General features: G+C 39.8%; 1 protein-coding gene and 1 long non-coding RNA gene across 4 annotated transcripts in view; both read right to left on the bottom strand.

Annotated features, from left to right (window-relative positions):
• The window catches only part of LOC149198930 (uncharacterized), a 35,494-nt gene extending 12,680 nt beyond the window's left edge, over window positions 1–22,814 (bottom strand). For all 3 annotated transcript variants that reach the window (XR_016253744.1, XM_089402218.1, XM_089402219.1), the window contains exon 1: window positions 22,668–22,814. Coding sequence is in view for 2 of the 3 variants with exons in the window: in XM_089402218.1 (XP_089258344.1) it covers window positions 22,668–22,799 (132 nt within the window). In the remaining variant the exon portion in view is untranslated. The remainder of the gene's footprint in view (window positions 1–22,667) is intronic.
• Window positions 22,815–26,707: 3,893 nt separating this feature from the next.
• Window positions 26,708–27,096, bottom strand: LOC149198929 (uncharacterized). The gene is made up of 2 exons (XR_016253231.1): window positions 27,049–27,096; window positions 26,708–26,799 (listed from the first exon to the last, which is right to left on the bottom strand). It is a non-coding gene; the product is annotated as an uncharacterized LOC149198929 (long non-coding RNA).
• Window positions 27,097–27,174: the final 78 nt, after the last annotated feature.

Genomic DNA, 27,174 nt, shown 5'->3' with positions numbered 1-27,174 from the left:
TTTCTCCATTTGCTTCACCCATAGTCGAAGATTGTAATCGACATACACCAAGTCATTAAGGCGTGAGGACTCCAACACGTAAGAGTGTCAAAACAAAAATTAATGAGTCCTGACTCTTGAGGGTCATAAATTACAATAAATGTAATTGCTCAGTTGAAATTCAAAGTTATAACATGTTGCACTTATTTGAGTGTATTTTCTCAAAGACACTCCAATTGCGCTCACACCTCGAACTGCTACAAGTCTTATTGAGGATTATGATGGTGAATTTCTGTAAATTTGGTACCCTTGAACCATAGCTTCAAAACCAAACATCTACGACAAAATAAAGAAAATTTAACATAATTAAACTTTCAAATAAAAAATAATTGAATTCAAAAAAATCTAGAATTCTAAATTAGTAAATTCTAAAGCCATGACTTGTCACTTACGTGGCATGAAGGTGGTCCTTTCACGAATCAATGTTTTAAAACTCCGACTCGGGTTCGGAAACGGCCGAGGGTCGGCTCCGATTCCGACTCTAACTCATTATCGACTTGGCCACTTTGATTTCAATGACTCGGTCGTTGTAAAACATACATCAAATATTAAATTTTTTTATGAAAAAACATAATTTTAAAGATTTTCATTCATGTTTCCAAACACAAAGCATTAGAATATCGAGAGAAGACAACATATGATCAAAGTAGGCTCATGAATATATCCATTCTATCAAAATGGTGCCCAGTGCAATGTCTAATGCATACATGATATAGAGATCAAAACAAAAACACATAACCAAGGAGGCTCTAAATGGCCTCTACAACAAAAGTAAACAGTAAAACATCACTAGTCACCAATACTACTGGCTACTGCTAGAGAAGCTAACATCATCTAGCTCAGACTCTGAATCAGTGTTAGATAGGGAAACCCATGGCTCCTCCTCATCACCATCTCCAACTACAATTGTAGAAGTAGTAGCACTAGCAGGCGCAGCAGCTGCACGCTGAGATAAACGAGATATGTGCTTCTGTCGTGGCTGAGTAGAGGAAGTGTTTGCAACTGGAGGACTTCGAATTATGCCTGGTACAAGTAGATCTGCATTCAACTAAACATTATGTTCAACAGCAACTTCAGCTAATGTCTTTGTCTATAAATCCAAATCAATACCAAAATCCTCATCAGAATCAAACTTTGTTGGATGACACTCCATTACCCAATCTGATGTTGGATCAATATCTTCCAACACAATGGGATCTGTATCAGGTCTTTTGTTCAGCAATTGGTTGTGTCTTAGTCGAAGATTGTATTGGACATAGACTAGATCATTTAACCGCTTTTGTTCCAAACGGTTTCTCTTCTTCATGTGAATCCTCTCAAAGATGGACCAATTGCACTCACACCCAGTAGCACTGCAAGTTTGACTCAAAATACAGATTGCAAACTTCTGCAATTGAGGACAATGTCTACCAAATGCCTCCCACCATTGTGCTACAAAAATCATAGTTGTGTAATGAGTTAGCTCAACAAATTATATCCAACTTTCAAATTACAAACAATTTAACAAAATAAGGATTTGAAAATTGAAATTGTTTGTTTACTTGGCTCATCTGCTTCCCTTGCAATCCTTGCTAGGTTCTTGTCAAAGGTACCTATGGCTCTGCTGAAACAAGTGATCTGTTGATGTATCTCCCGTTGATCACTCTCCTTAGCAATCATGCAATCAATACATTCAATCAAACCATCTCTAACCTCCCCAGTCAAAGCATCTGCCTCTAGAGCTTTATAATGATACCTTGGGTTCAGAAAAAACCCAGTTGCATGTATAGGGCGATGGAGTTGATTTTTCCATCTTTCATCAATGATTGCCCAAATGGGCCCATACTTAGCCACTCTATCATTGTTAAAATTGGCAACTAGGGCCAAACTCCATGTGGGTCATCTTATTTATGGCAGCTGATATTTTTCTTGGATCCCTCTCATCGAGAGGTGTAGGATTGATCTAAAGATCATCTGATTCCGATAAGTATTCATGGAGATATGAATTTATTTGTGTTATGGGACAATTCGTCAAGGTCGGCCAGCGACCAAAAAAACCCCACTTGTGCTCAACGTTTTAGTATAAATAGAGGTGCCTTGAAAGTCATTTGGACACACATCCTCTTGGTGATCTCTTCCTCTCCACTTGTCTTTGGGTTTTGGTGGGAGGAGAGATCTAAAGAGGATACGCTGCCATAGAGGATGCCCTAGATCCTAACGCTATCATGGAGGAGATTTTAACGCAGTGAAGGAAGCCTACATAACGTAGCAAGGAGAGATCTAATTGCTGGTCTAAAAGAGAAACCATACGCTGCCCTATACACAGCTCTATTGGAGAGCCCTATGCTTCCCTGTACACAGCTCTATTGGAAAGCCCTACGCTGCCCTATACACAACTCTATGGAGAACCCTATGCTGCCTTATACATAGCTCTAGGAGAGCCCTACGCTGCCCTATACAAAGCTCTATTGGAGAGCCCTATGCTGCCCTATACACAGCGCTATTGGAGAGCCCTACGTTGCCCTATACACAGCTCTATGGAGAGCCCTACGGTGCCCTATACGTAGCTCTGTGAAGAGCCCTACGCTGCCCTATACGCAGCCCTATGGAGAAGCTCTATGCTGCCCTAATTGCAGTCCTCCAGGTGATATAAACCAAGACTATTCAAGCATGCCCCAGTTACAGCCCTAGAGGAGAAGGTCTGAAAGAGGCTTGTATGACATGGAGAAGAGTGTTGAAGGATATACATTGAAGTCTGTCCAGCAACGCAGCAAATGTTAGGACTATGTTGATAATAGTACAATGACTTGGACGAAGAAAACAGTGATAATGCATTGAAGCAGCATGATGTTGCAAGCAGCAGATATATTGCAACAACATGTTGATGAATTTTGCAGCATGATGGGTACAGCGATGAAGTGTATCATAGCATAATGAGGCGCAGCACAATGGTGAGGTATAGCAATATGATATAGCAAGTTCATATTGCTGCTAGTATAACACATTGGGACAGCAACATGATACTCAGTGCAGCAAGTACAACTAGGATGCCAGGGATAGCAAGCATGCTAGGGACAACAAGCATGCTAGGGACAACAAGCAAGCAAGGGACAGCAAGCTAGCTAGGTGCAGCAAACACATAGGTCAGTATGGCAACATGGTGCAGCAATGGCACATGACGCAGTACAGTGATGGGTACTGTCATGATTGATGAAGCATGATGAGATGTAGCATTCTGATGATGGGTGCAACATGGTGCAGCACGGTGAGGCGCAGCATGATGATGAGATGCAGCACGATGATAGGTGAAGGAGTCACCTTGGAGAATCAGTTGAAGCAGCATGTCTTCAATTGATCTCATGTATCATCTTCTTAGAGATGATCTATGTTCTCATCTAGATAAGTCAAAGTGTTGACTTCAGTTGTAAAGGTACTATCTCTCTCTCTCTCTCTGTTGAACTATTGAAGAACATATAAGTAGAAATGATCAAGGGTTTCCCCACATTGGGGTTTGTCCCTGGCTAGAGCCACATCTTGTGTCCTCGTCTTGGCTTGTCTTCTGCGATTTGTGTTTATGTTCTATCTGCAATTTATTTTAATGTTGATGCGATTGCTAATCTGAAAAAGATATTGAGCTAACTATGAAAATTGAAATAAATTGCTCTAAGCATAGAACATACCTAAACTTAACATGGTATCAGAGCTAAGGTGAAGACAAAGCCCAAGCAAGAGTGAAAGAGCAATCTTCGAAGACAATTGGAAAAGGAAAAAAGGATCAGTGGATTCCTTATCCCTCTTCAAATTCACCAAGGGTGAAATCGAAGCAGAGAATATTATTAGAATAGCGCAGCGGAAGCTTCTGATGGCCTACCTAAAGATCACTTCAATGGGAAGTCTGAATCTAAGGGTGGAAGGAAAGGCGGATGCCTTGGTTGCAATAAGTTCAGCGATTATGCGAAGGAGTGTCCGAATGGAAAGGACACATCACTTGATGATGATAACAATCATTCCAGGGACATCTTCCATGATCAGAGGAATGACAGGTAATGCAGGTCATCAAGGAAACGGCCAACTCATCAGAGAAAGCAAGGAACCCCAGGTATGAGGAATCAAATGTTGTTTCTAATAAGATAAAGAAGCGTCATCTTGTATTGGCACTCTCCTTCAGATTCTTTGGGAATTTGGCTTATTGATTGTAGTGCTTCAAGGCACCTCATCGGATAGAAGGGTGCTCTCTCGAATTTGGTAGAGATGGAAACAACTGTGGGATTATACTTGGAGTCGATGCCACCTATCCCGAAAAGGGTGTAGGGAATGTTACCCCTCAATTGAATGTGGGTAACTCGATTCATTTACAAGAATCTCTTTTATGTACCTGACCGCAAGAAGAACCTGGCGTCCATTTCAGCAATGGAAGTCAAAAGGTTTCAAGGTGGCATTCATCGATGGAAAGGTATGTGTTTGGAAATAGAATTTTCAAAGATGCTTTTATCTTTGAGTTCAGGGTTGGCAGAAAGTCCATAGGGGACCATGTCAATTGACACATAGCACCGGAGGTCTGTAAGTCAAATGATGACAGGGATGCCTGAATTCAAAAGGAGCATGAAGGTACATGTCTGAGATGTACCGAAGGGAAAATCTTACAAGGGGACCATTCCCCTCGTGTAGCAGGTCCATAGGTTTGGAACAACCCGAGGGGTTTGAGATTCATGATAGGGAATCTCATGTGTGCCGATGGAAGAAATCCCTCTATGGCTTGAAGCAGATCACCCCGGGTTTGACATGAGAGGATTGATAACTGTCAGATGAAGCTGAGATTCACTAAGAGTGAAGTCGATCCAAACCATTGTTTGAAGGTTGTGGATGATAGACCTCTCATACCAACACCTTCTGAGGACGACCTATTTCAGACATGTGCAAACCCTCTCACTTGCAGAAGTAAGAGGGAGTTGGATTCCGAATGTGGAATGGTAAATTGCAAGCCCGTGACTACCTCGAAGATCTTAACTTTCAGAAGTTATATTGTGATGATGTTAAATAGAGAATCCATACAGGTGAGAATGGTTTTAGATAGAGGAGGAATGACCTGTTGTAGAGTTTTGTGAACCCAACGTTTCGGACTACGAAGTGAGTCCATCATCAGGGGATGCGGCAATAGATAATCTTTAAAATTAATGATGTATCACAGAGCTATGATCATTGATATATATAAGAGGGTTATTAAGGAATGAAGTGAGAAATTAGGTCGTCATTTGTTTATTATTCATTTTTATTATTATATATATATATATATATTATATATTTATATATTATTTATTTATTATTATTTTTTTTATTATTATTATTATTATTATTATTATTATTAATTTTTACTTATTATTATTAATTGTGATGATGCCGGACCAGATTTGGGAAATGCCTCTAAGTTTCATAAACTCATTTGCATTGATGTTCTTAGTGAACTTCCGTCTGGACATATGTTTTGCAGTTAGCATGGTGAGCTCATATTTGGTTGAGCCTCACTGTATTGGTGCCAAGAATCTTCTGAGATATCTTCAGGGCACAATCTCTCATGGATTGAGATACACTGCCGGAAATATGAAGCTGCATGATTATTCAAATGCTGACTGGGCAAGCAGTGTGGAGGATCAATAGAGCACTTCTCAGTGTTGGTTCTCTTTGGGTTCTGCTTCAATATCATGGATGAGCAGGAAGCAGAAGTCGGTTGCTATAAGCACCGCCAAGACCGAATACATAGCTACGAGTATGATCTCGTATGAAGTTGCCTGGTTGTGGAAGCTCTTCAGTGAGTTGTTTGTACATATGATGAATACCACCGTGATGCTCTGTGACAACCAGGGGGGATTCGATTGTTGAGGAATCTTGTATTCGATGATTGCTCCAACAGATAGACATCAAATACTACCTTATCTGGGATATGGTAAGTCGATGAGCGAGGAGGCTCCATTGCATTGAGACTGATGTACAGGTCGCAGACATTTTGTCAAAGCCCCGAGGAAAGGTCAAATTTGTGACTTTCCCGAACGACTTGGAGTCGTTGAGAGACCTTCTTATAAGGGTCCTTCATGTTGCATGCATTGAGCTCTGGGAGCTTTGGGGGGCTTGGGGTACTTACTGGAGCGACATACGACCACAGGGCCACTCACCCTCCCCTGGTGATGTGCTATGTACAGGGTGAAAGGTTCAACTGTCCCTTGTGATACCACGTGACGACTTTGGGACGGGATGATTAGTTCTCTTGTGGGCTAGGAAGATTAGTTCTCCTGTGGCGACTGTTTGACAGGATGATTCGTTCTCCTGTGGGGCAGGATGATTAGTTCTCCTATCAAGGCATCCTACCCATGCAGTCTGGGACTCATGGGAAGTACCTCTCATCTTATCAATGAGCAAAGAAATGGGGTTAGGGACCATAGTAGTACTATCGATGGACTAATTGTTGTATCTATCGTACTACCTATGCTAGGATGACCTCCATTGATCTGGGATCAGTATGAGTGGTTTGAGACACTCTCATGTGATATTGATCTGGGACCAATAAAACTGACTTCAGGTCAGTAAGAGTGATATGACACACTCTCTTCAGATGAAACTAACTTCAGGTCAGTAGCGAATGGCATGAGACATTCTCGATCAATTCTTCTTCTTCATGGTTCAACAAAGCAGAGCAGAGCTCAGCAGAGTAGTGCAGGGCACTGATGGCAGAGATAGTACAGTCGGATATATTGATCAGCGAATGGAGTTCTCCCTAGTTGAGAGGGAGTGTTAAAATTGGCAACTAGGGCCAAACTCCATGTGGGTCATCTTATTAATGGCAGCTGATATTTTTCTTGGATCCCTCTCATCGAGAGATGTAGGATTGATCTAAAGATCCTTCGATTCCGATAAGTATTGATGGAAATATGAATTTATTTTTGTTATGGGACAATTCATCAAGGTCGACCAGCGACCAAATAAACCCCACTTGTGCTCAACATTTTAGTATAAATAGAGGTGCCTTGAAAGTCATTTGCACACACATCCTCTTGGTGATCTCTTCCTCTCCACTCGTCTTTGGGTTTTGGTGGGAGGAGAGATCTAAAGAGGATACGCTACCCTAGAGGATGCCCTAGATCCTAACGCTATCATGGAAGAGATTTTAACGCAGTGAAGGAAGCCTACATAACGCAGCAAGGAGAGATCTAATTGCTGGTCTAAAAGAGAAGCCCTACACTGCCCTATACACAGCTCTATTGGAGAGCCCTATGCTGCCCTATACACAGTGCTATGGAGAACCCTACGCTGCCCTATACACAGCTCCAGGAGAGCCCTAGGTTGCCCGATACAAAGCTCTATTGGAGAGCCCTATGTTGCACTATACGCAGCTCTATTGGAGAGCCCTACACTACCCTATACACATCTCTATGGAGAGCCCTAAGTTGCCCTATATGCAACTCTGTGGAGAGCCCTACGCTGCCCTATACGTAGCCCTATGGAGAAGCTCTATGCTGCCCTAACTGCAGTCCTCCAGGTGATATAAAGGAAGACTATTCAAGCATGCCCCAATCACAGCCATGGAGGAGAAGGTCTGAAAGAGGCTTGTATGACATGGAGAAGAGTGTTGAAGGGTATACATTGAAGTCTGTCCAGCAACGCAGCGTATGTTAGGACTGCGTTGATAATAGTACAGTCACTTGGATGAAGAAAACAGTGATGATACATTGAAGCAGCATGATGTTGCAAGCGGCAGATATATTGTAGCAGCATGTTCATGAATGTTGCAGCATAATGAGGGGCAACACAATGGTGAGGTACAACAATATGATATAGCAAGTTCATAGTGCTGCTAGTATAACACATTGGGACAGCAGCATGATACTTAGTGCAGCAAGTACAACTACCATGCTAGGGACAGGAAGCATGCTAGGGACAACAAGCATGCTCGGGACAACAAGCAAGCAAGGGACAGCAAGCTAGCTAGGTGCAGCAAACACATAGGTCAGTATGGCAACATGTGCAGCAATGGCACATGATGCAGTACAGTGATGGGTACCATCATGATTGATGAAGCATGATGAGATGCAGCATTGTGATGATGGGTGCAACATGGTGCAGCACAGTGAGGCGCAGCATGATAACAAAATGCAGCACGATGATAGGTGAAGGAATCACCTTGGAGAATCAGTTGAAGCGGCATGTCTTCAACTAATCTCATGTATCATCTCCTTAGAGATGATCTATGCTCTCATCTAGATAAGTCAAAGTGTTGACTTCAGTTGTAAATGTACTATACCTCTCTCTCTCTGTTGAACTGTTGAAGAACATATAAGAAGAAATGATCAAGGGTTTCCCCACATTGGGGTTTGTCCCTAGCTAGAGCCACATCTTGTGTCCTCTTGTCTTGGCTTGTCTTCTACGATTTATGTTTATGTTCTATCTGCAGTTTACTTTAATGCTGATGTGATCGCTAATCTGGAAAAGTTATTGAGCTAACTATGAAAATTGAAATAAATTGCTCTAAGCATAGAACATACCTAAACTTAACAATCATTGTATGTTGTCTTTATTTGCTCCTTTGCTTGATCCACAGCCTCATAAATGAAGCCCATAGCCAATCTTTCTGCATCCACAACCACAACACCTTAACCAGTGGCTCAGCGACCTTCACAATCTCTACTGCCTTTTTCCAAAATATTTCTTTATTAACTTTCTTTTTCACATATTTTCCATCATGTTTGCGAGACCATTGGCTTTCATTCCATTCATCACTAGAAAACAGCCTTTGCAAGTTTCTATGTTGGGAAAGCATAGATTGCAATGTCAGAAAATGAATTGCAAATCTAGCGATGGCAGGCCTAATAATATCCCTGCCCCCTATGTGTTTCCTCATTAAGCTCAAAATCCATGAGTGATTGTAGATATATTTTGTTATGCTTTTGGCATGCTCTACAGTGTTCTTGACCCAATCTATTTTTCTAATATCCTCAAGCATGAGGTCTATGCAATGTGCAGCACATGGGGTCCAAAAGATGGTTTTGTGTTTTTCCTCGAACATTTTACTAGCAAGAACATAGTTAGAGGCATTATCTGTGATGATTTGAACAACATTAGCCACCCCCACCTCTTCAACAACCTCATCCAAAAGCTGAAATAACAAGTGTGCATCTTTCACCCTATCAGATGCATTAACTGATTTTGGAAACATGTTTCCCTGTGGGCAAAAGATAAGAAAGTTTATGATGGTATGGTTCCTTTGATCCGTCCATCCATCTGACATGATGGTACATCATGTTTTTGCCCATGAGCTTTTGAAATATTTCAAATATTCATCAATGGAGGAAACTTCTTTTCGCAAAAGAGATCCCCTTAACTCATGCATAGTAAGGCTTGACGTTCAACTATCACCACGGGCCTGATCATCATGTTATAATGTAAACCCTTTCTGTATGTGTAAATTGTAAATAATCTCAGCAGATCCGTGTCGTGTATGTAATTGCCTAGGTAAACCTAATTTTCTGGTGACGATCTAAATTCCGAGAGGTTTTTTGTCTCACCAATCCATTCTCGGATGGTCAGCAGAGTTTTCCTTCAGCCTTACCCAAAGCCGAAGTGGATTTTGTCACTGGGATCTTAGGGGAGTCCTAGTGTTCTAGATCGAATCTATGTAAAAGTGATTTGGGAATAATCCTAACTATTTGGTTAGGTTACAAATTGCTTGGTCAGCTGAATTATATTTGTGTCGCAGAATTGGGTAGTCTGTGAAGGTCTTTTGCAAATGGGTTTTCCCCCTTGAGATGTAAAAAATGTGAAAATCATGATGTAAAGTGTCCTGAGGGTTGGAAAAATAATTTATCCCCTCATAGGTTAATTAATTAAATTTTCTGGCCAAAATTAATTAAACTCCTAAGCCAGAAATTTAATTAATTCTAGGTCCTAGGTAAATTTAAATTCCCTGAAGGCAAAATTCGTTGGTCCTTAAAAAATTAAATTTTAAGAGGTCCAGGGACTAAGGTAAATTAATTATTTTGCTAAATTTTAAGCCCTTGGTCCTTAGGGTTAAGTCCAAGTCAAAATTTTGAGGAAATTAATTCAAAACTTTAATTTTTAAATTAATTAAAACACATTTAATTGAAATTTTCGAATTTCCTCAATAATTTAAAATTTCGATGGATGAGATTAAAAGAAATTTTGATCCTCATCAACGGTCGAGATTGTTTTGACGTGGATCACTCAAACTAGCCATTGGAGGATTTATCTTTAAATAGAAGGTCATTTTGTCTGTCAGGATCATCCGATCTCTAGATCGTGTACTAAGCGAAAAGCTCTTTTGTAATCTTTTTATGAGCAATAAAGAAAGACTTTGGGGTTAATTTTTGTTGGTGTTACTCTTCGTGGAAACACTGTAAGATGTGTCATTTGCATGCATAGATTTCTTTTTAGCCATTGATGATAGTTTTCTGAAGAGTGATTTGAGTACAGGTATCTTGCTCAATCGTTGCGGTTTGAATGATAATTTAAGTTTTGAATATAATAACAGGTATCCCTATTAAATCTGAATTTTATTATCGTTTTTTCACTCTATGTTGATGGTTGAATTGAGTTTTGTACGAAAGTCTTGATTTTTAGATCATCGGGCATTCGAGGAAGTTCTCGGTTGAACCAGCCAACTTTCAATCCATGGTTTCTAAAGAGCCCAACTTAAATCTGATCCCGGGCTTATCATAAGATACTTTTTATGGGTGATGCATGAAGGGTTTTGAGCTCAGTACCTCCTTTAAAATTTGAAAATTTTAAATTTTTCTGTGCTAAATCGATAGATCGGGATGTTGAGAGTCTCAGATTATCAGATCTGGGAGCGGAGTTGGACTCACACTCCTTAGATCTAATAGATTTTCCATTCATGTATATAGATCTATAATTATTTTCAGTTTTCTAACTTGGGTTTTCGGAGTTTTAGTTTTTTGGGTCATTGTTTATATCGTTTGGGTGTTTCTTGTTGTCTTGTAGCTGTAGATCTGAAGCTGAAAGCTGTGCAGAGTCCAGATCTAGGCCCTGGAGGGTAAGATCTGGATCTTTAGGGGTCCATCAGCATCATTTTGGCAGGGATCATATCCAGATTTCACAGTCCAAGGGTTTGAATTTATTTATTTTCAGATCTGGAAATTTTCATGAAGGTTTCATTAAGAAATCTGAAGTAGAAGGATTTAAAATTTTAAATTAAGATTGTTGGAATTTTTTTGAGGTTCTGGTGATTTAAAGAATTTCTGGGCCACCATTTTGCAGATCGATTTGTTGCCTGGTCTCAGGGTTCACTGTGCAATTTCGAATTATTTTTTTACAGGACCCTTGCTGCCACCAAACCCTGTATTTTCTCATCCTCTGACATCAAATTTGTTGTTGCCATTCTGCCTGCAATCCCAGTTTTATTTCCCTCACCTGTTGTCCTCATCTGGCTCCCCATTGCTCTATCCTTCACGCAATCTTGTCCAGCCCTCACGCAAATCTCTCCTTACGCTGCCCGTCCAAGCATCCGTCCCACAAACACAAGATCAAAACCTGCATATTGCCTCCTTTACGCAGCCTTATTCTCCATCTTGCTACCTAAACCGCAGTCACTCTTCCCTTCCCTCGCTGCACCTTCTCTGTGGCTACCTTCAGTTGCTCATTCACGCTGCCAGAGAAACCCGCAATTTTTCTCCTGTCCGTTGCTACCCATCGCTTCCCCTTCTTTTTGATCCGCAACAGCTCCGCATTCCTATCCTCCTTCGTTGCTGACCTCTCTGTGTGCCTCTTCTTCCAACTTCGAACTCCTTCCGCCATCAGAACCTGCACACAACAGCTGCAAAACAATAAAACATTTAAAAAAATTTATTTCATGTATGTGTGTGTTAGTTTAGTTTTTAGGTTTTATTTTCATTAGTTTCTTTTTCATTTAGTTTAGGTTTGTATATAGTTGCACCACTGTCATGCTGCATTATGTTGCACCATTCATCATCACTATGTTGCATCATGCTGCACTTTGCTGCACCATTCATCATCATTATGCTGCACCACTGTCATGTTGCACTATGTCGCACCACTGTCATGCTGCACTATGCTGCACCATTCATCATCATTATGTTGCACCACAGTCATGCTACACTATGTTGCACCATTCAAGCCATTACTACAGTATCACTGAGGTCTTCATTGTTGCTTCTTTACCATGTCAACATGATCCATTGAGATCTTCACTATGATCTCTATGTTTTCATAGATGCACTAAGATCTCCTATTATGACAGTCATTTCATTATGTCAACGAAGTCTACATTGAAGTCTTCATCGTGATGACTATATATTATATCCTTATCATTACTAAGACAGTGATTACTATTGAATAGACCTAGTTACATTCCTTCATTATCAGATTGTTGGAACTTTGGTACTGCTTTTTCCTTATAGAAAAAGATGTGATCTATAGAACAGATGCATGACTGCTCATCCTCGTACCTAGTACTCTACAGGAATATCATCACTGCATACTTGTCATGCCTTATCCATGTAATGCGAAGACTGTCATACTAAGGGTTAGGTCTCCATGAAGTTTAGACGTTACTGCTGTAACCCCATCCGAAATCTATACTTGCTTGTCCATCCGAGCATTGATTCATAGGCAGTATATCGATCTGATCTGCGTCTTCATTATGCTTATGAGTTCTGGTCATGACTGCACCTAATACCCTAGCCGAGGTGCAGTCAGACCCTGCCTTTCCATGTGTGGTCTTGAATGTGTGCTCTCTGCCTTCTTGACTGTGGCTCCCTTATCCGAGTACTTGACTACCTGCAGTGGCATGTGATCATGTTGTCTACACCTAATACAAAGCCCTCCTTCCTATACGAAGCACTCCTTCCAGCACCCTATACTTGTCATCTCAGAAAATGCGATTAGGGCTTGCTTCATTGACTGTAAATTAGGATAGTGTATATCCTAGGGCACTCCCTCTATGCTCTTCTTCATCAAACCCAAAACAGAATGAAGATAGATTACAAGTGTGTGTCAAAGTGACTTGAAGGCCACCTCTATTTATACTAAAACGTGGAGGACAAGTGGGGGTAATTTGGTTGTTGGCCGACCTTGACGAATTGTCACATAACACAAGTAAATTCATATCTCCATGAATACATGTAGGAATCGAATGATCTTTAGATCAATCCTACAGAGGAATCCAAGAAAAATATCAGCTGCCATAAATAAAAAGACCCTCATGGAGTTTGGCCCTAGTTTCCAATTTTAACACTCCCTCTCAACTAGGGAGAACTCCATCTGCTAATCCATCTGCCAGTCCGTACTATCTCAGGTATCAGTGCCCTGCACTGCTCTGTTCTGCTCTGCTTTGCTGAACTATGAAGAAGAAGAAGTGATCGATAATGTATCATACCATCCTCTATTGACCCGTAGTCAGTCCTATATAAAAGAGAGTGTCTCATACCACTCTTACTGATCTGAAGTCAGTTCCAAATAAAGAGAGTGTATCATACCACACTTACTGATCCAAAATCAATTCCAAATAAAGAGAGTGTATCATACCACTCTCACTAATTCGAAATCAATTCCAAAAGAGAGTGAGTTATATCATTCTTACTAATCTGAAATCAGTTCCAAATAAAGAGAGTGTCAAAACACTCTTACTGACCCGAAGTCAGTTCCAATTGACCCCAGATCAATATCATCCTAGCATAGGGAGTACAATAGTTACATGATGCATCAATCGGTACTACTATGGTCCCTATCCTCATTTCCCTACTCATTGGCCAGATGCGAGGTACTTCCCATGCGTCCCAAACTGCATGGGTAGGATGTCTCAGCAAGAGAAGGATGAACCACTCATCCTGCCTACATGTCGCCACGGGGTATCCCAGGGGAAGGTTGAACCACTCACTACACAAAAAATCACTAGGGGAAGGCTGAACCACTCACCCTATGATTGTATCTTGATGGGAGAAGGATGAGCCACTCATCCTGCCTACATAGCAGACCACTAGGGGAAGGCTGAACCACTCACCCTATGGTTGCTCATCACTCCAAGAAGTACCCCCAAGCCCCGGAGCTCCCAGAGCTCAATGTCCATATCATATAGGACCTTCAGGAGAAAGTCTCTCCACGACTCCTCGTCGTTCTCAGAAAGTCAAGAATTTGACCTTTCCCAGGGGCTTTATCTGAATAACGGTGACCTGCACATCAGTCCCAGAGTGATGGAGCCTTCCTGCTCCTCGTTGTACCATATCCCAGATAAAGTGGTACCTGATGTTTGTATGCTTGGAGCGATTATAGAACACGAGATTCCTTAACAATCGAATCCCCCTCTGGTTGTCACAGAAGATCACGATGGTATCCAGCACGAGTCCAACCAACTCACAGAAGAGCTTCCACAACCAGACAGCTTCACAGGAGGCCATACTCACAGCTATGTATCCGACCTCATTGGTGCTCAAAACAACCGACTTCTGCGTCCTGCTCATCCAAGATCTTGAAGCATAACCCAAAGAGAATCAGCACCCAAAAGTGCTCTTGCGATCCTCCACACTGCCTACCCAGTCAGCAACAGAATAATCATGCAGCGTCATATTTCTGGCAGTGTATCTCAATCCATGAGAGATTGTGCCCTGAAGATATCTCAAATGATTCTGGGCACCAATCCAGTGAGGCTCAACCATATATGAGCTCAATATGCTAACTGCAAAACATATATCCAGGCGGGAGTTCACCAAGAACATCAATGCTAGTGTGAGTTTATGAAACTCAGAGGCATTTCCCAAATCAAGTCCAGCATCACTATCGCATAACTTCTTAAAGTTAGGCTTCATCGAGGTAGTCACGGGCTTGCAGTTCATCATTCCAAATCCGGAATCCAACTCCCTCTCACTTTTGCAAATGAGAGGGTCTACACCTGTCAAAAAGAGGTAGTCCTCATAAGGTGCCAGTATGAGAGGTCTATCATCCACAACCTTCAAGCAATGGTTTGGATTGGCGTCACTCCTAGTGAGTCTCAGCTTCATCAAATAGTTGTCTATCCTTTCATACCAGGCCCGGGGTGCTTGCTTCAAGCCATAGAGGGCTTTCTTCTACCTGCATACGTGAGATTTCCCGATCATGAATCTCAAACCCCTCTGGTTGTTCCACATCCATGGTCTTGCTATTACATGAGGGGAATGGTCCCCTTGTAAATTTTCCTTCGGTACATCTTGGACATGTACCTTCATGCTCTTCTTTGGATTCAGGCATCCCTATCACCATCTGTCTCACATCGGGTAGGGTCTTACGACGAAGATGAGCAGACCTCCGGTGTCATTGAAGAGATGTGTCACATGACATGGTCCCTAATGGACTTCCTGCAACTTGATACAAATTGCCAACCCTGAACCCATGAGTAAAAGCATCTTGAATATTCCATTTTCAAACACGTACCTTTCCATCGATCAATGCCACCTTGAAACCTTTGACTTCCACTGCCGAAATGGACACCAGGTTCTTCTTGAGATCAGGTACACAAAGAACTTCTTGTAAATGAATCGTGCTACTCTCATTCAATTGAAGGGTAGCATTCCCTACACCCTTTCCGAGATAGGTGGCATCCTCTCCAAGAATAATCTCCACGATTGTCTCCTTCTCTATCAAATTAGAGAGAGCTTCCTTGTATCCGATGAAGTGCCTTGATGCACCACTATCAATATACCACCTTTTCAAAGTGTCCAGAGGAGAGGTAGTGAAGAGAGCTGATCTCCTCTTGCTTATTTGAAACAACATTATATTCTTCATACCTGGAGATCCTTTCTTTCTTGAAGAGACGGCCATTTCCTTGATGACCTGCATTCCCTTTTCCTTTGCCATTGTACCTGTCATTCCTCTGATCATTGAAGATACCCATGGAATGATTGTTATCATCATCAAGTGATGTGTCCCTTCTATTTGGACACTTCCTTGCATAATGGCCAAACTTATTGCAAGCAAGGCATCTGCCTTTCCTTCCATTCTCAGATCCGGACTTCCCATTGAAGTGACCTATAGGTAGGCCACCAGATGCTTTCGCTGTGCCACTTTGATAATCTTCTTTGCTACGACTTCACCCTTGGTGAATTTGAAGTGGGATGAGGAACCCATTGAGTCTTTTGACCTTATCCAACTGTCTTTGGTGATTACTCTTTCACTCTTGCTTGGGCTTTGTCTTCACCTTAGCTCTGAAACCATGTTAAATTTTAGGTATGTTTTATGCTGAGAGCAAATTTACTTCAATTTTCCATATTAGTTCAATATCAATTCCAGATTAGCAATCACATTAAGCATGATAGTAAAATGCAGATAGAAAATAAACATAAATCGCAAAAGACAAACCAAGACAAGAGGACACAAGATGTGGTGCCAGCCAAGGACAAACCCCAATGTGGGGAACCCTTGATCAATTCTTCTTATGTTCTTTAATAGTTCAGCAGAGAGAGAGAGATAGTACATATACATCAGAAGTCAACATTTTGACTTGTCATAATACGAGCAGAGATCTTCTCTAGGAAGATGACACATGAGGTAGCAGATCTGAACACAGGTGATTCCATCACCATATTGTACCCATCACTGTGTTGCACCATTCATGTCGCACTACGTTGTACCATTCATCATCATTATGTTGCACACATTGTCATGAGGCACTGTGTTGCACCATTCATCATCACTATGTTGCACCATGTTGCACTTTGTTGCACCATTCATCATCATTATGTTGCACCACTCTCATGTTGCACTATGTTGCACCATTCATCATCACTATGCTACACCATTCATCATCATTATGTTGCACCACTGTCATGTTGCACTATGTTGCACATTCAAGCCATTACTACAATATCACAGAGGTCTTCACTGTTGCTTCTTTACCATGTCAACCTGATCCATTCAGACCTTCACTGTGATCTCTATGTTTTCATAGATGCACTGAGATCTCTATTATGACAGTCATTTCATTATGTCAACGAAGTTACATTGAAGTCTTCATCATGATGACTGTATCTTATATCCTTATCATTACTGAGACAGTGATTACTATTGAATAGACCTAGTTACATTCCTTCATTATCAGATTGCTGGAGCTTTGGTACTGCTTTTTCCTTATAGACAGAGATGTGATCTATAAAACAAATCCATGATTGCTCATCCTCGTACCTAGTACTCTACAGGAATATCATGACAACATACATTTCATGCCTTATCCATGTAATGCAAAGACTGTCATACTAAGGGTTAGCTCTCCATGAAGTTTGGACCTTACTGCAATAACCCCATCCGAAATCTATACTTCCTTGTCCATTTGAGCATTGATTCATAGGCAGTATATCGATTTGATCTGCGTCTATATTATGCTTATGAGTTCTGGTCATGACTGCACCTAATACCCTAGTCGAGGTGCAATCAGACCCTGCCTTTCCATGCGTGGTCTTGAATGTGTGCTCTCTGCCTTCTTGACTGCAACTCCCTTACCCGAGTCCTTGACTGCTTGTGGGGCATGTGATCATGTTGTCTGCACCCAATATGAAGCCCTCCTTCCTATACGAAGCACTGCTTCCTGCACCCTATACTTGTCATCTCAGAAAATGCAATTAGGGCTTGCTTCATTGACTGTAAATTAGGATAGTGTACATCCTAGGGCACTCCCTCTATGCTCTTCTTCATCAAACCCAAAACAGAATGAAGAGAGATTACAAGAGTGTGTGTGTCAAAGTGACTTGAAGGCCACCTCTATTTATACTAAAACTTGGAGGACAAGTGGGGGTAATTTGGTTGCTGGCCGACCTTGACGAGTTGTCACATAACACAAATAAATTCATATCTCCATGAATACATGTCGGAATCGAATGATTTTTAGATCAATCCTACACCTCTCGACGAGAGGAATCCAAGAAAAATATCAGCGGCCATAAATAAGAAGACCCTCATGGAGTTTGGCCCTAGTTGCCAATTTTAACAGAAAGGCTTGAAAGAGGAAGATTACAAGAAGGTTGTTGATCTCTCTTAGAAGGAGATCTATTTAAAAGGCTCATTGAAAGGCATCTTTGAAGAAAGCATCAAAGGATCTTGATATCATTCATCACTCTTGAAAGTTGTTGTTGAAGGAACCATATTTCAAGGATATCACTGAAGTCTCTTTGAAGATCTTGAAAGCATCAAGATAGTTGGAGACATTATCAAAGAAGAAGACTCTTGATTGACAAGTATCATATTATTTCTCTATGTCTGAATCTACGGGATCATATGGGTTCTTTCTGCAAGGAAAGCAATAAGCTCATTGGATCAACAAATTTCCTAGCATGGAAGAAAATGATTGACCTGGCACTTGTGGAACATGAAGTAATGGAATATGTTCTTGGTGAAGTTGTTGAACCCAGCAAAGATAAAACTCAAGAACTAGCAAAATAGTTCCCTTTGTTGTTGATTTAAAGACTTCTAAGGTTGTGTATGATAAGCTAGTAAAGTTGTACTCTATAAGCACATCAGGTCAAAAGATTTACTTGAGAAACCAACTATATTGTATAAGGAAATCAAAGGATGAAGACACAGCCTCCCATCTGATGAAGATTTCTAAAATAAGAGATCAATTGCATGGGCTTGGGGAGACAATTATTTACTGTGAGATGACCATTTGTGTATTGAATGCTTTGCCACCAGAATGGAGCAATTTTGCAACTAACATTTACTCTAAGAAAGATACAACTCCTTTTGATGAGTTGTGGACTCAATGCATCTTGGAAGAGAGCAGGATCAAGGCAAAGGATGACATTGAATCAAATGAACAATCTCAAGCCTTTATTGCAAGAACCAAGGATTTGAAGAAGGGAAAGTTTGGAAAGTCCAAGAAGAAGCCAGATATGTCGAGGGTTCAATGCTTTGGATGCAATGAATATGGACACTTTAAAAGGGATTGTCCAATCAAGTAGAACAACAAAAGAAAGGAAAGAAGTGAAGCTCACACAATTGAAGATAAGGGAGAACCAGAGAAGAAGCCAAAAAGAGAGATGTCAAAGATCTCTACTATTGAAGAAGGCATCCTCTCTAACAGGTTCTTTATGAATTTAATCTTTCCTTCATTTAGAATAGCATGCATTGTTGTTTACTCTAGAAGGGTTTTGATTTTGTATGGCATCATAGGTAGAAGCATGTGATAGTAGAAGAATTGGAGTCTACTTAATTAAGTTGCTTCAATAAGAGTCATCTAGTTTATGAATTAGAAGATTAGGACCATTTTGCGTATTATTGTTCATCCAAGCATTATCTAACATTATGTCAGAGGTAGTCATTTTGCTAAGATGGATCATCAAGATCCTATAAAAACCATCATTTTGGAAGGTTAAGCATTATGACAAGGTTAGTATATATTCCATATAGTGTGGAAACAATACTCTTGAAGGATGAAAGAATCCAGTTGGTCAAATTGAAGGCTCATTTAAGGTCAAATAACTAGATGATTATATGGATGCATATTAGAAGTAACTCTTCTCTTGGGTAGGATTCATATGTACAGAATCCTGTAGAAAAAGTTGACCATAAAATATGCTTACTATGGTTATACGATGCTTAAAAGAAGAATTTGACTTACTCTAGAATGAATAAAGGATCAAGACTTTCTCACTAGATTATATAGAAAAGTGATCAACATCCAGTATAGTCTCCAAAACAAAATTATAACTTGTAATCAAGTTCGATCCTTGGGCACTCTGATGCATGAAGGAAGATTCTTGTGGAGATGGACCATGAGGATGTCGATGTTTTGATGAGAAAGCCATCACAATGAGGTAAGTCTAATATTTTGTTATTGGTTATATGGTTAACATATTGCCTTGCTACCTAGAAAGATATTGCAAGAATATATGATGAATGTTAAGGCAAGCTCAACATATGATCTTGGTAATTATGAAGTCAAGATGTTTTCATCTTGGGATTAAAAGGTAGCAGTGCAAGAAGATAACCTGCAGTTCAAGCTCATATAAAGGAGATCACTGCCATGAGGAAGTTATGATTAGCTTGAAGTTTGGTAAGGCTCAATATAATGCCTTCATTAATGATGAAAAGATGAAAGTGATGTACAAGATTGATGACATGAACCCTGTAACAAGATTGAAGGAAGAAGATGGCTCCAAGATACCTAGAAAAGAAGAAAGCTCAACATAATGAGATACGAAGGAAAGAGGGAGCCATGCATCTATCTTCATAAAAAAACAGGTAGTTGATACTCTTATGAAGACAAGCTAGAAAGCTTGTGGCTGTGACTTTCTAATAATAAAAAGTTGTGAATCTCCTTTATGCTTTAGAGGGAGTATGAAGTCTACAAGATATTAGTGATGGAGCAAGAATCTATTCCAAGTAAGAATAGGGATCTCCTCTCTAGTTGAGAGGGAGTGATGATGAACATCACATGTGCATTCTCTTCTTCATGTGTCATGCACTTGACCGGGACTAACAGCCATAAGTCTAAGTGAAAGACATGGAGAGAGAATGGTGGAGGATTGGATAAGCATTTGTGGTTTCCTTAAGGATAGACAATCCAAGAAAGGAAAGGTATCAACACTCTTTGAGGATAAGACAAGTATCCAAGATAAGATTGGTCGAAGAGGACTGATATTCTTTAAGGATTAAGGGATAAAAATCCAAGATAAGAATAGTCCTAAAAGGACATACCTTGTGAACATTAGGATGAGGTATGTGCCTTAGAGGTAATGTGATATCTCATGTAAAGCCTCCCAACATAATGCTCTTAAATGAAATTGAGCTTGTCTAGTTAGGCCTCAAAGACAGTGCTGGTTATAATGTCGATGCTTGCAATTGCCTTATCAATCTGAATCTTCTTATGAGAACTCTTCAATTTGAGAATGATGTTGTACTCTTCAGGGAGTGTTGAAAATGTAACTAGTTTCGGTTTTCATAGTTGTTATTGTACTCATTTCAATATGTATATCTTAAGTAACAAACAAAAGAAAAAAGAAAATTGTTATTTTAAAGGCATGGGTTTCATGCTTCTTGTTGATGGTCTTCTAGGTAAAAGCATGTTCTTCATGCTTCTAGGGTTTGTTAGGTCACGGGATTTATCGTTATGAGTCAAGAGAGTCAACATCATGATTATAAGACCCTTCTGGGCAAAATGTACCTTGTAAAAGAATTGATTTTGTCTAGAAAGTCCTAGAAACCTCCAAAGTACAAGTCAGCCCTGGTAGCGACAAGTCAACCTAAAGGAGGGAATTCGACCCCCTAGAAAGGCTATAAATAGGAGCAATTTCGACCTCATTTGGCACATTCACACACACAAGTTCGATCTCTCAAGAAGAAGTTCGACTTGAAACTGGGAGAAGCAAAACAAGAAGAGTGAAGGTCTAGAAGACAATGAGAATCCAAAAAGAAAAAGAAAGGCTTGTTTTTGGGCTCCATCTTTCTCACACGTGCGAAATCTAGGGTTTCTATAGCTTCCAGGAAGGCTGAAACTGCAAGTCCGAATTGCAGGAGATCAAGTTGCAGGATCAAGCTGTTGGAAGGGCGAGTATTCTAATTTGACTTTATTGACCTTGGGAGACATTGTCTTGCTCAAAGAAGGATCTCTTGAAAGATTTCCATGTGCCTGAATTAGGGTTTCTGCAACAATTACAAAGCTGAAGTTGCAGGGTCGAAGTTGGGGGACGAAACTAAAGTTAGAAGCAAGTTGAAGCAGGATCAAACCTTGCCAATCTGATTTACTTGGAAGAGCTTCTTGGAGGGCTGACTTGGTACTTGGAGGAGGACTTGGTCTAGGGTTTGAGTGTTGGTTGTCTCATTTGAAGCAGATTCTATAAGAAGAAAAGAGATTTTATGGGTTTTCACTTTAGAGTGGTTTTGCCCTGACTTGGAGGCTAATTTAGGTTTCTACTGCCTTTACTAATCTGCTCTTGATAATTGTTTGATGAACAAGATCTAATTAAAAAAACAAAAAGATAAATAAAGTTCACAAGCAATTATTAAAGTGAAGGAAAATCTAAATTAATAACTGCCATATTGCATTTTCCAACACTCCTATGCCCTGAAAAACAGTTGGTGTATTCCCCTTAACATTGGGGTAACATAGAGCTAATGCTTTGTATGCATTTCGTAATGGTTAGAAACAACCTTTATTGTCACATAGAACATGAGTTTGACGTTTTTTAGGCTTTTCTTGCATTTTTGCTTTTAAATGAGCAAGAAAAATACAATAACAGGAAAGGCGTACATACTTCCAAGAGCCGGAGGAGCTCGCTTCTCCGATTGATAAATGGCAGTGACGAATCCTCCTCTGTAAATATGCGTATTAAATCATTCTCAAAACCGTTCCAGTCCCTTTCTCCATTTTCATCAAGCTCTCTTACGTGCCCTAAAACGACCTAACTACACGGAATCCAAAATGGAATTAGAGCTCCTTCACTTTCTATCAAGTTACAGTCAACACAAGATCGCTAGCCACGTTAAGCAAATGCCAGATTCTTTTCATTAATAAAGACATTTAGCCTAATCTTGGCAGATATTTTAGTTCAGAACGTGAAACCCTAAAAGCTTCATATCTGACACACTTCTAACCCAATTTACTTGATATTTAAATCTTGGAATGTCAGTTTCTGTAAAGCATCAGTTACCTCCGTGCAAACTCGGAGCAGCAAGCCCTGATCAGCGGCGGAACTTGAGTTTGGTATAGATGAATTAACCAGAACCTTTACTAGAGGGATCGCGTGTGCTTCGACTCTGTCAAGTAAGAGAACTTCCTCCATATATCTTAGCGCAATTCTCTCTTGCAGATTACTGCAAGAAGAATTGTTGATGTCTGGAATGTGCATGAATACCATCGCTGTACAAAGGAGCAAAGTCTCCTATATTAAATTTCTGCGTTAGAGAGCAAAGTCTCATATATTGTACAAGCGATTTGCGGAGGTTGTAGAATTTAGGAGTACCTTTGAGCAGCTGTGTGCCGATGTCTTTATTGTCAACCAGCTTCTCGACGATCCATTCCCAGGGCAAGGCCGCTGAAGCTTTGGCCATGGCGGATTCCTCTATTCCGCCCATGAGCCGATAATTTACACGACACGCATGTATAGCATCGCAATTCGCGGTTCATTGACGGCAATCATCTCCTCAAATATGTTCGGAATGGAAATGTACTTCGACGGCCCATAAGGCAAAAATATCAACGTGATAAACCAAAAGCTTTTGAAACGTTAGGAAAGAGATTGCTCCTTTGAACACTACATAGTATATTTTTGAAGTGGGTAAAGGGAAGGATAGAAGTGTTCTTTCGTTTAATTATAGTTAAATTAGAGTAAACATAGTGAATTCAAGCTAGTTTTAAGATTTAGAATTTAATTTTTGTTGTTTGGTAATTTGTACAATTTAAAAATAAGGTGTTGATTTGAATGTTTGTGTAAATTTGTAGAATTTAAAAGCAGGGTTTTGATTTCAATGTTTGTGCAAATTTAGTTTTTAAAAACTATAATCTATTCATTCTAGTCAGGAGATTTTGTTTACTCTAGAAGGGTTTTGATTTTGTATGGCATCATAGGTAGAAGCATGTGATAGTAGAAGAATTGGAGTCTACTTAATTAAGTTGCTTCAATAAGAGTCATCTAGTTTATGAATTAGAAGATTAGGACCATTTTGCGTATTATTGTTCATCCAAGCATTATCTAACATTATGTCAGAGGTAGTCATTTTGCTAAGATGGATCATCAAGATCCTATAAAAACCATCATTTTGGAAGGTTAAGCATTATGACAAGGTTAGTATATATTCCATATAGTGTGGAAACAATACTCTTGAAGGATGAGAGAATCCAGTTGGTCAAATTGAAGGCTCATTTAAGGTCAAATAACTAGATGATTATATGGATGCATAGGGATGCATATTAGAAGTAACTCTTCTCTTGGGTAGGATTCATATGTACAGAATCCTGTAGAAAAAAAAGTTGACTAATTATACGATGCTTAGAAGAAGAATTTGACTTATTCTAGAATGAATAAAGGATCAAGACTTTCTCACTAGATTATATAGAAAAGTGATCAACATCCAGTATAGTCTCCAAAACAAAATTATAACTTGTAATCAAGTTCGATCCTTGGGCACTATGATGCATGAAGGAAGATTCTTGTGGAGATGGACCATGAGGATGTCGATGTTTTGATGAGAAAGGCATCACAATGAGGTAAGTCTAATATTTTGTTATTGGTTATATGGTTAACATATTACCTTGCTACCTAGAAAGATATTGCAAGAATATATGATGAATGTTAAGGCAAGCTCAACATATGATCTTGGTAATTATGAAGTCAAGATGTTTTCATCTTGGGATTAAAAGGTAGCAGTGCAAGAAGATAACCTGCAGTTCAAGCTCATATAAAGGAGATCACTGCCATGAGGAAGTTATGATTAGCTTGAAGTTTGGTAAGGCTCAAAATAATGCCTTCATTAATGATGAAAAGATGAAAGTGATGTACAAGATTGATGACATGAACCCTGTAACAAGATTGAAGGAAGAAGATGGCTCCAAGATACCTAGAAAAGAAGAAAGCTCAACATAATGAGATACGAAGGAAAGAAGGAGCCATGCATCTATCTTCATAAAAAAACAGGTAGTTGATACTCTTATGAAGACAAGCTAGAAAGCTTGTGGCTATGACTTTCTAATAATAAAAAGTTTTGAATCTCCTTTATGCTTTAGAGGGAGTATGAAGTCTACAAGATATTAGTGAAGGAGCAAGAATCTATTCCAAGTAAGAATAGGGATCTCCTCTCTGGTTGAGAGGGAGTGATGATGAACATCACATGTGCATTCTCTTCTTCATGTGTCATGCACTTGACCAGGACTAACAGCGATAAGTCTAAGTGAAAGACATGGAGAGAGAATGGTGGAGGATTGGATAAGCATTTGTGGTTTCCTTAAGGATAGACAATCCAAGAAAGGAAAGGTATCGACATTCTTTGAGGATAAGACAAGTATCCAAGATAAGATTGGTCGAAGAGGACTGATATTATTTAAGGATTAAGGGATAAAAATCCAAGATAAGAATAGTCCTAAAAGGACATACCTTGTGAACATTAGGATGAGGTATGTGCCTTAGAGGTAATGTGATGTCTCATGTAAAGCCTCCCAACATAATGCTCTTAAATGAAATTGAGCTTGTCTAGTTAGGCCTCAAAGACAGTGCTGGTTATAATGTCGATGCTTGCAATTGCCTTATCAATCTGAATCTTCTTATGAGAACTCTTCAATTTGAGAATGATGTTGTACTCTTCAGGGAGTGTTGAAAATGTAACTAGTTTCGGTTTTCATAGTTGTTATTGTACTCATTTCAATATGTATATCTTAAGTAACAAACAAAAGAAAAGAAAATTGTTATTTTAAAGGCATGGGTTTCATGCTTCTTATTGATGGTCTTCTAGGTAAAAGCATGTTCTTCATGCTTCTAGGGTTTGTTAGGTCACGGGATTTATTGTTATGAGTCAAGAGAGTCAACATCATGATTATAAGACCCTTCTGGGCAAAATGTACCTTGTAAAAGAATTGATTTTGTCTAGAAAGTCCTAGAAACCTCCAAAGTACAAGTTAGCCCTGGCAGCTACAAGTCAACCTAAAGGAGGGAATTCGACCCCCTAGAAAGGCTATAAATAGGAGCAATTTCGACCTCATTTGGCACATTCACACACACAAGTTCGATCTCTCAAGAAGAAGTTCGACTTGAAACTGGGAGAAGCAAAACAAGAAGAGTGAAGGTCTAGAAGACAATGAGATCCAAAAGAAAAAAGAAAGGCTTGTTTTTGGGCTCCATCTTTCTCACACGTGCGAAATCTAGGGTTTCTATAGCTTCCAGGAAGGCTGAAACTGCAAGTCCGAATTGCAGGAGATAAGTTGCAGGATCAAGCTGTTGGAAGGGCGAGTATTCTAATTTGACTTTATTGACCTTGGGAGACATTGTCTTGCTCAAAGAAGGATCTCTTGAAAGATTTCCATGTGCCTGAATTAGGGTTTCTGCAACAATTACAAAGCTGAAGTTGCAGGGTCGAAGTTGGGGGACGAAACTAAAGTTAGAAGCAAGTTGAAGCAGGATCAAACCTTGCCAATCTGATTTACTTGGAAGAGCTTCTTGGAGGGCTGACTTGGTACTTGGAGGAGGACTTGGTCTAGGCTTTGAGTGTTGGTTGTCTCATTTGAAGCAGATTCTATAAGAAGAAAAGAGATTTTATGGGTTTTCACTTTAGAGGGGTTTTGCCCTGACTTGGAGGCTAATTTAGGTTTCTACTGCCTTTACTATTCTGCTCTTGATAATTGTTTGATGAAGAAGATCTAATTAAAAAAACAAAAAGATAAATAAAGTTCACAAGCAATTATTAAAGTTAAGGAAATCTAAATTAATAACTGCCATATTGCATTTTCCAACACTCCTATGCCCTGAAAAACAGTTGTGTATTCCCCTTAACATTGGGTAACATAGAGCTAATGCTTTGTATGCATTTCGTAATGGTTAGAAACAACCTTTATTGTCACATAGAACATGAGTTTGACGTTTTTTTTAGGTTTTCTTGCATTTTGCTTTTAAATGAGCAAGAAAAATACAATAACAGGAAAGCGTAATACTTCAAGAGCCGGAGGAGCTCGCTTCTCCGATTGATAAATGGCAGTGACGAATCCTCCTCTGTAAATATGCGTTTTAAATCATCCTCAAAACCGTTCCAGTCCCTTTCTCCATTTTCATCAAGCTCTCTTACGTGCCCTAAAACGACCTAACTACACGGAATCCAAAATGGAATTAGAGCTCTTCACTTTCTATCAAGTTACAGTCAACACAAGATCGTAGCAACGTTAAGCAAATGCCAGATTCTTTTCGATTTATAAAGACATTTAGCCTAATCTTGGCAGATATTTAGTTCAGAACGTGATTGAAACTAAAAGCTTCATATCTGACACATTTCTAACCCAATTTACTTGATATTTAAATCTTGGAATGTCAGTTTCTGTAAAGCATCAGTTACCTCCGTGCAAACTCGGAGCAGCAAGCCCTGATCAGCGGCGGAACTTGAAATTGGTATAGATGAATTAACCAGAACCTTTATAGAGGGATCGCGTGTGCTTCGACTCTGTCAAGTAAGAGAACTTCT

Source organism: Pinus tabuliformis, chromosome 2_1, assembly GCF_031772625.1.
Source record: "Pinus tabuliformis cultivar Carrire ecotype Pingquan chromosome 2_1, CPIR1, whole genome shotgun sequence".
Classification (NCBI taxonomy): Eukaryota; Viridiplantae; Streptophyta; class Pinopsida; order Pinales; family Pinaceae; genus Pinus; species Pinus tabuliformis.
Note: the sequence above shows the minus strand (reverse complement) of the source record. Positions and strands in the feature narration are given on the sequence as shown.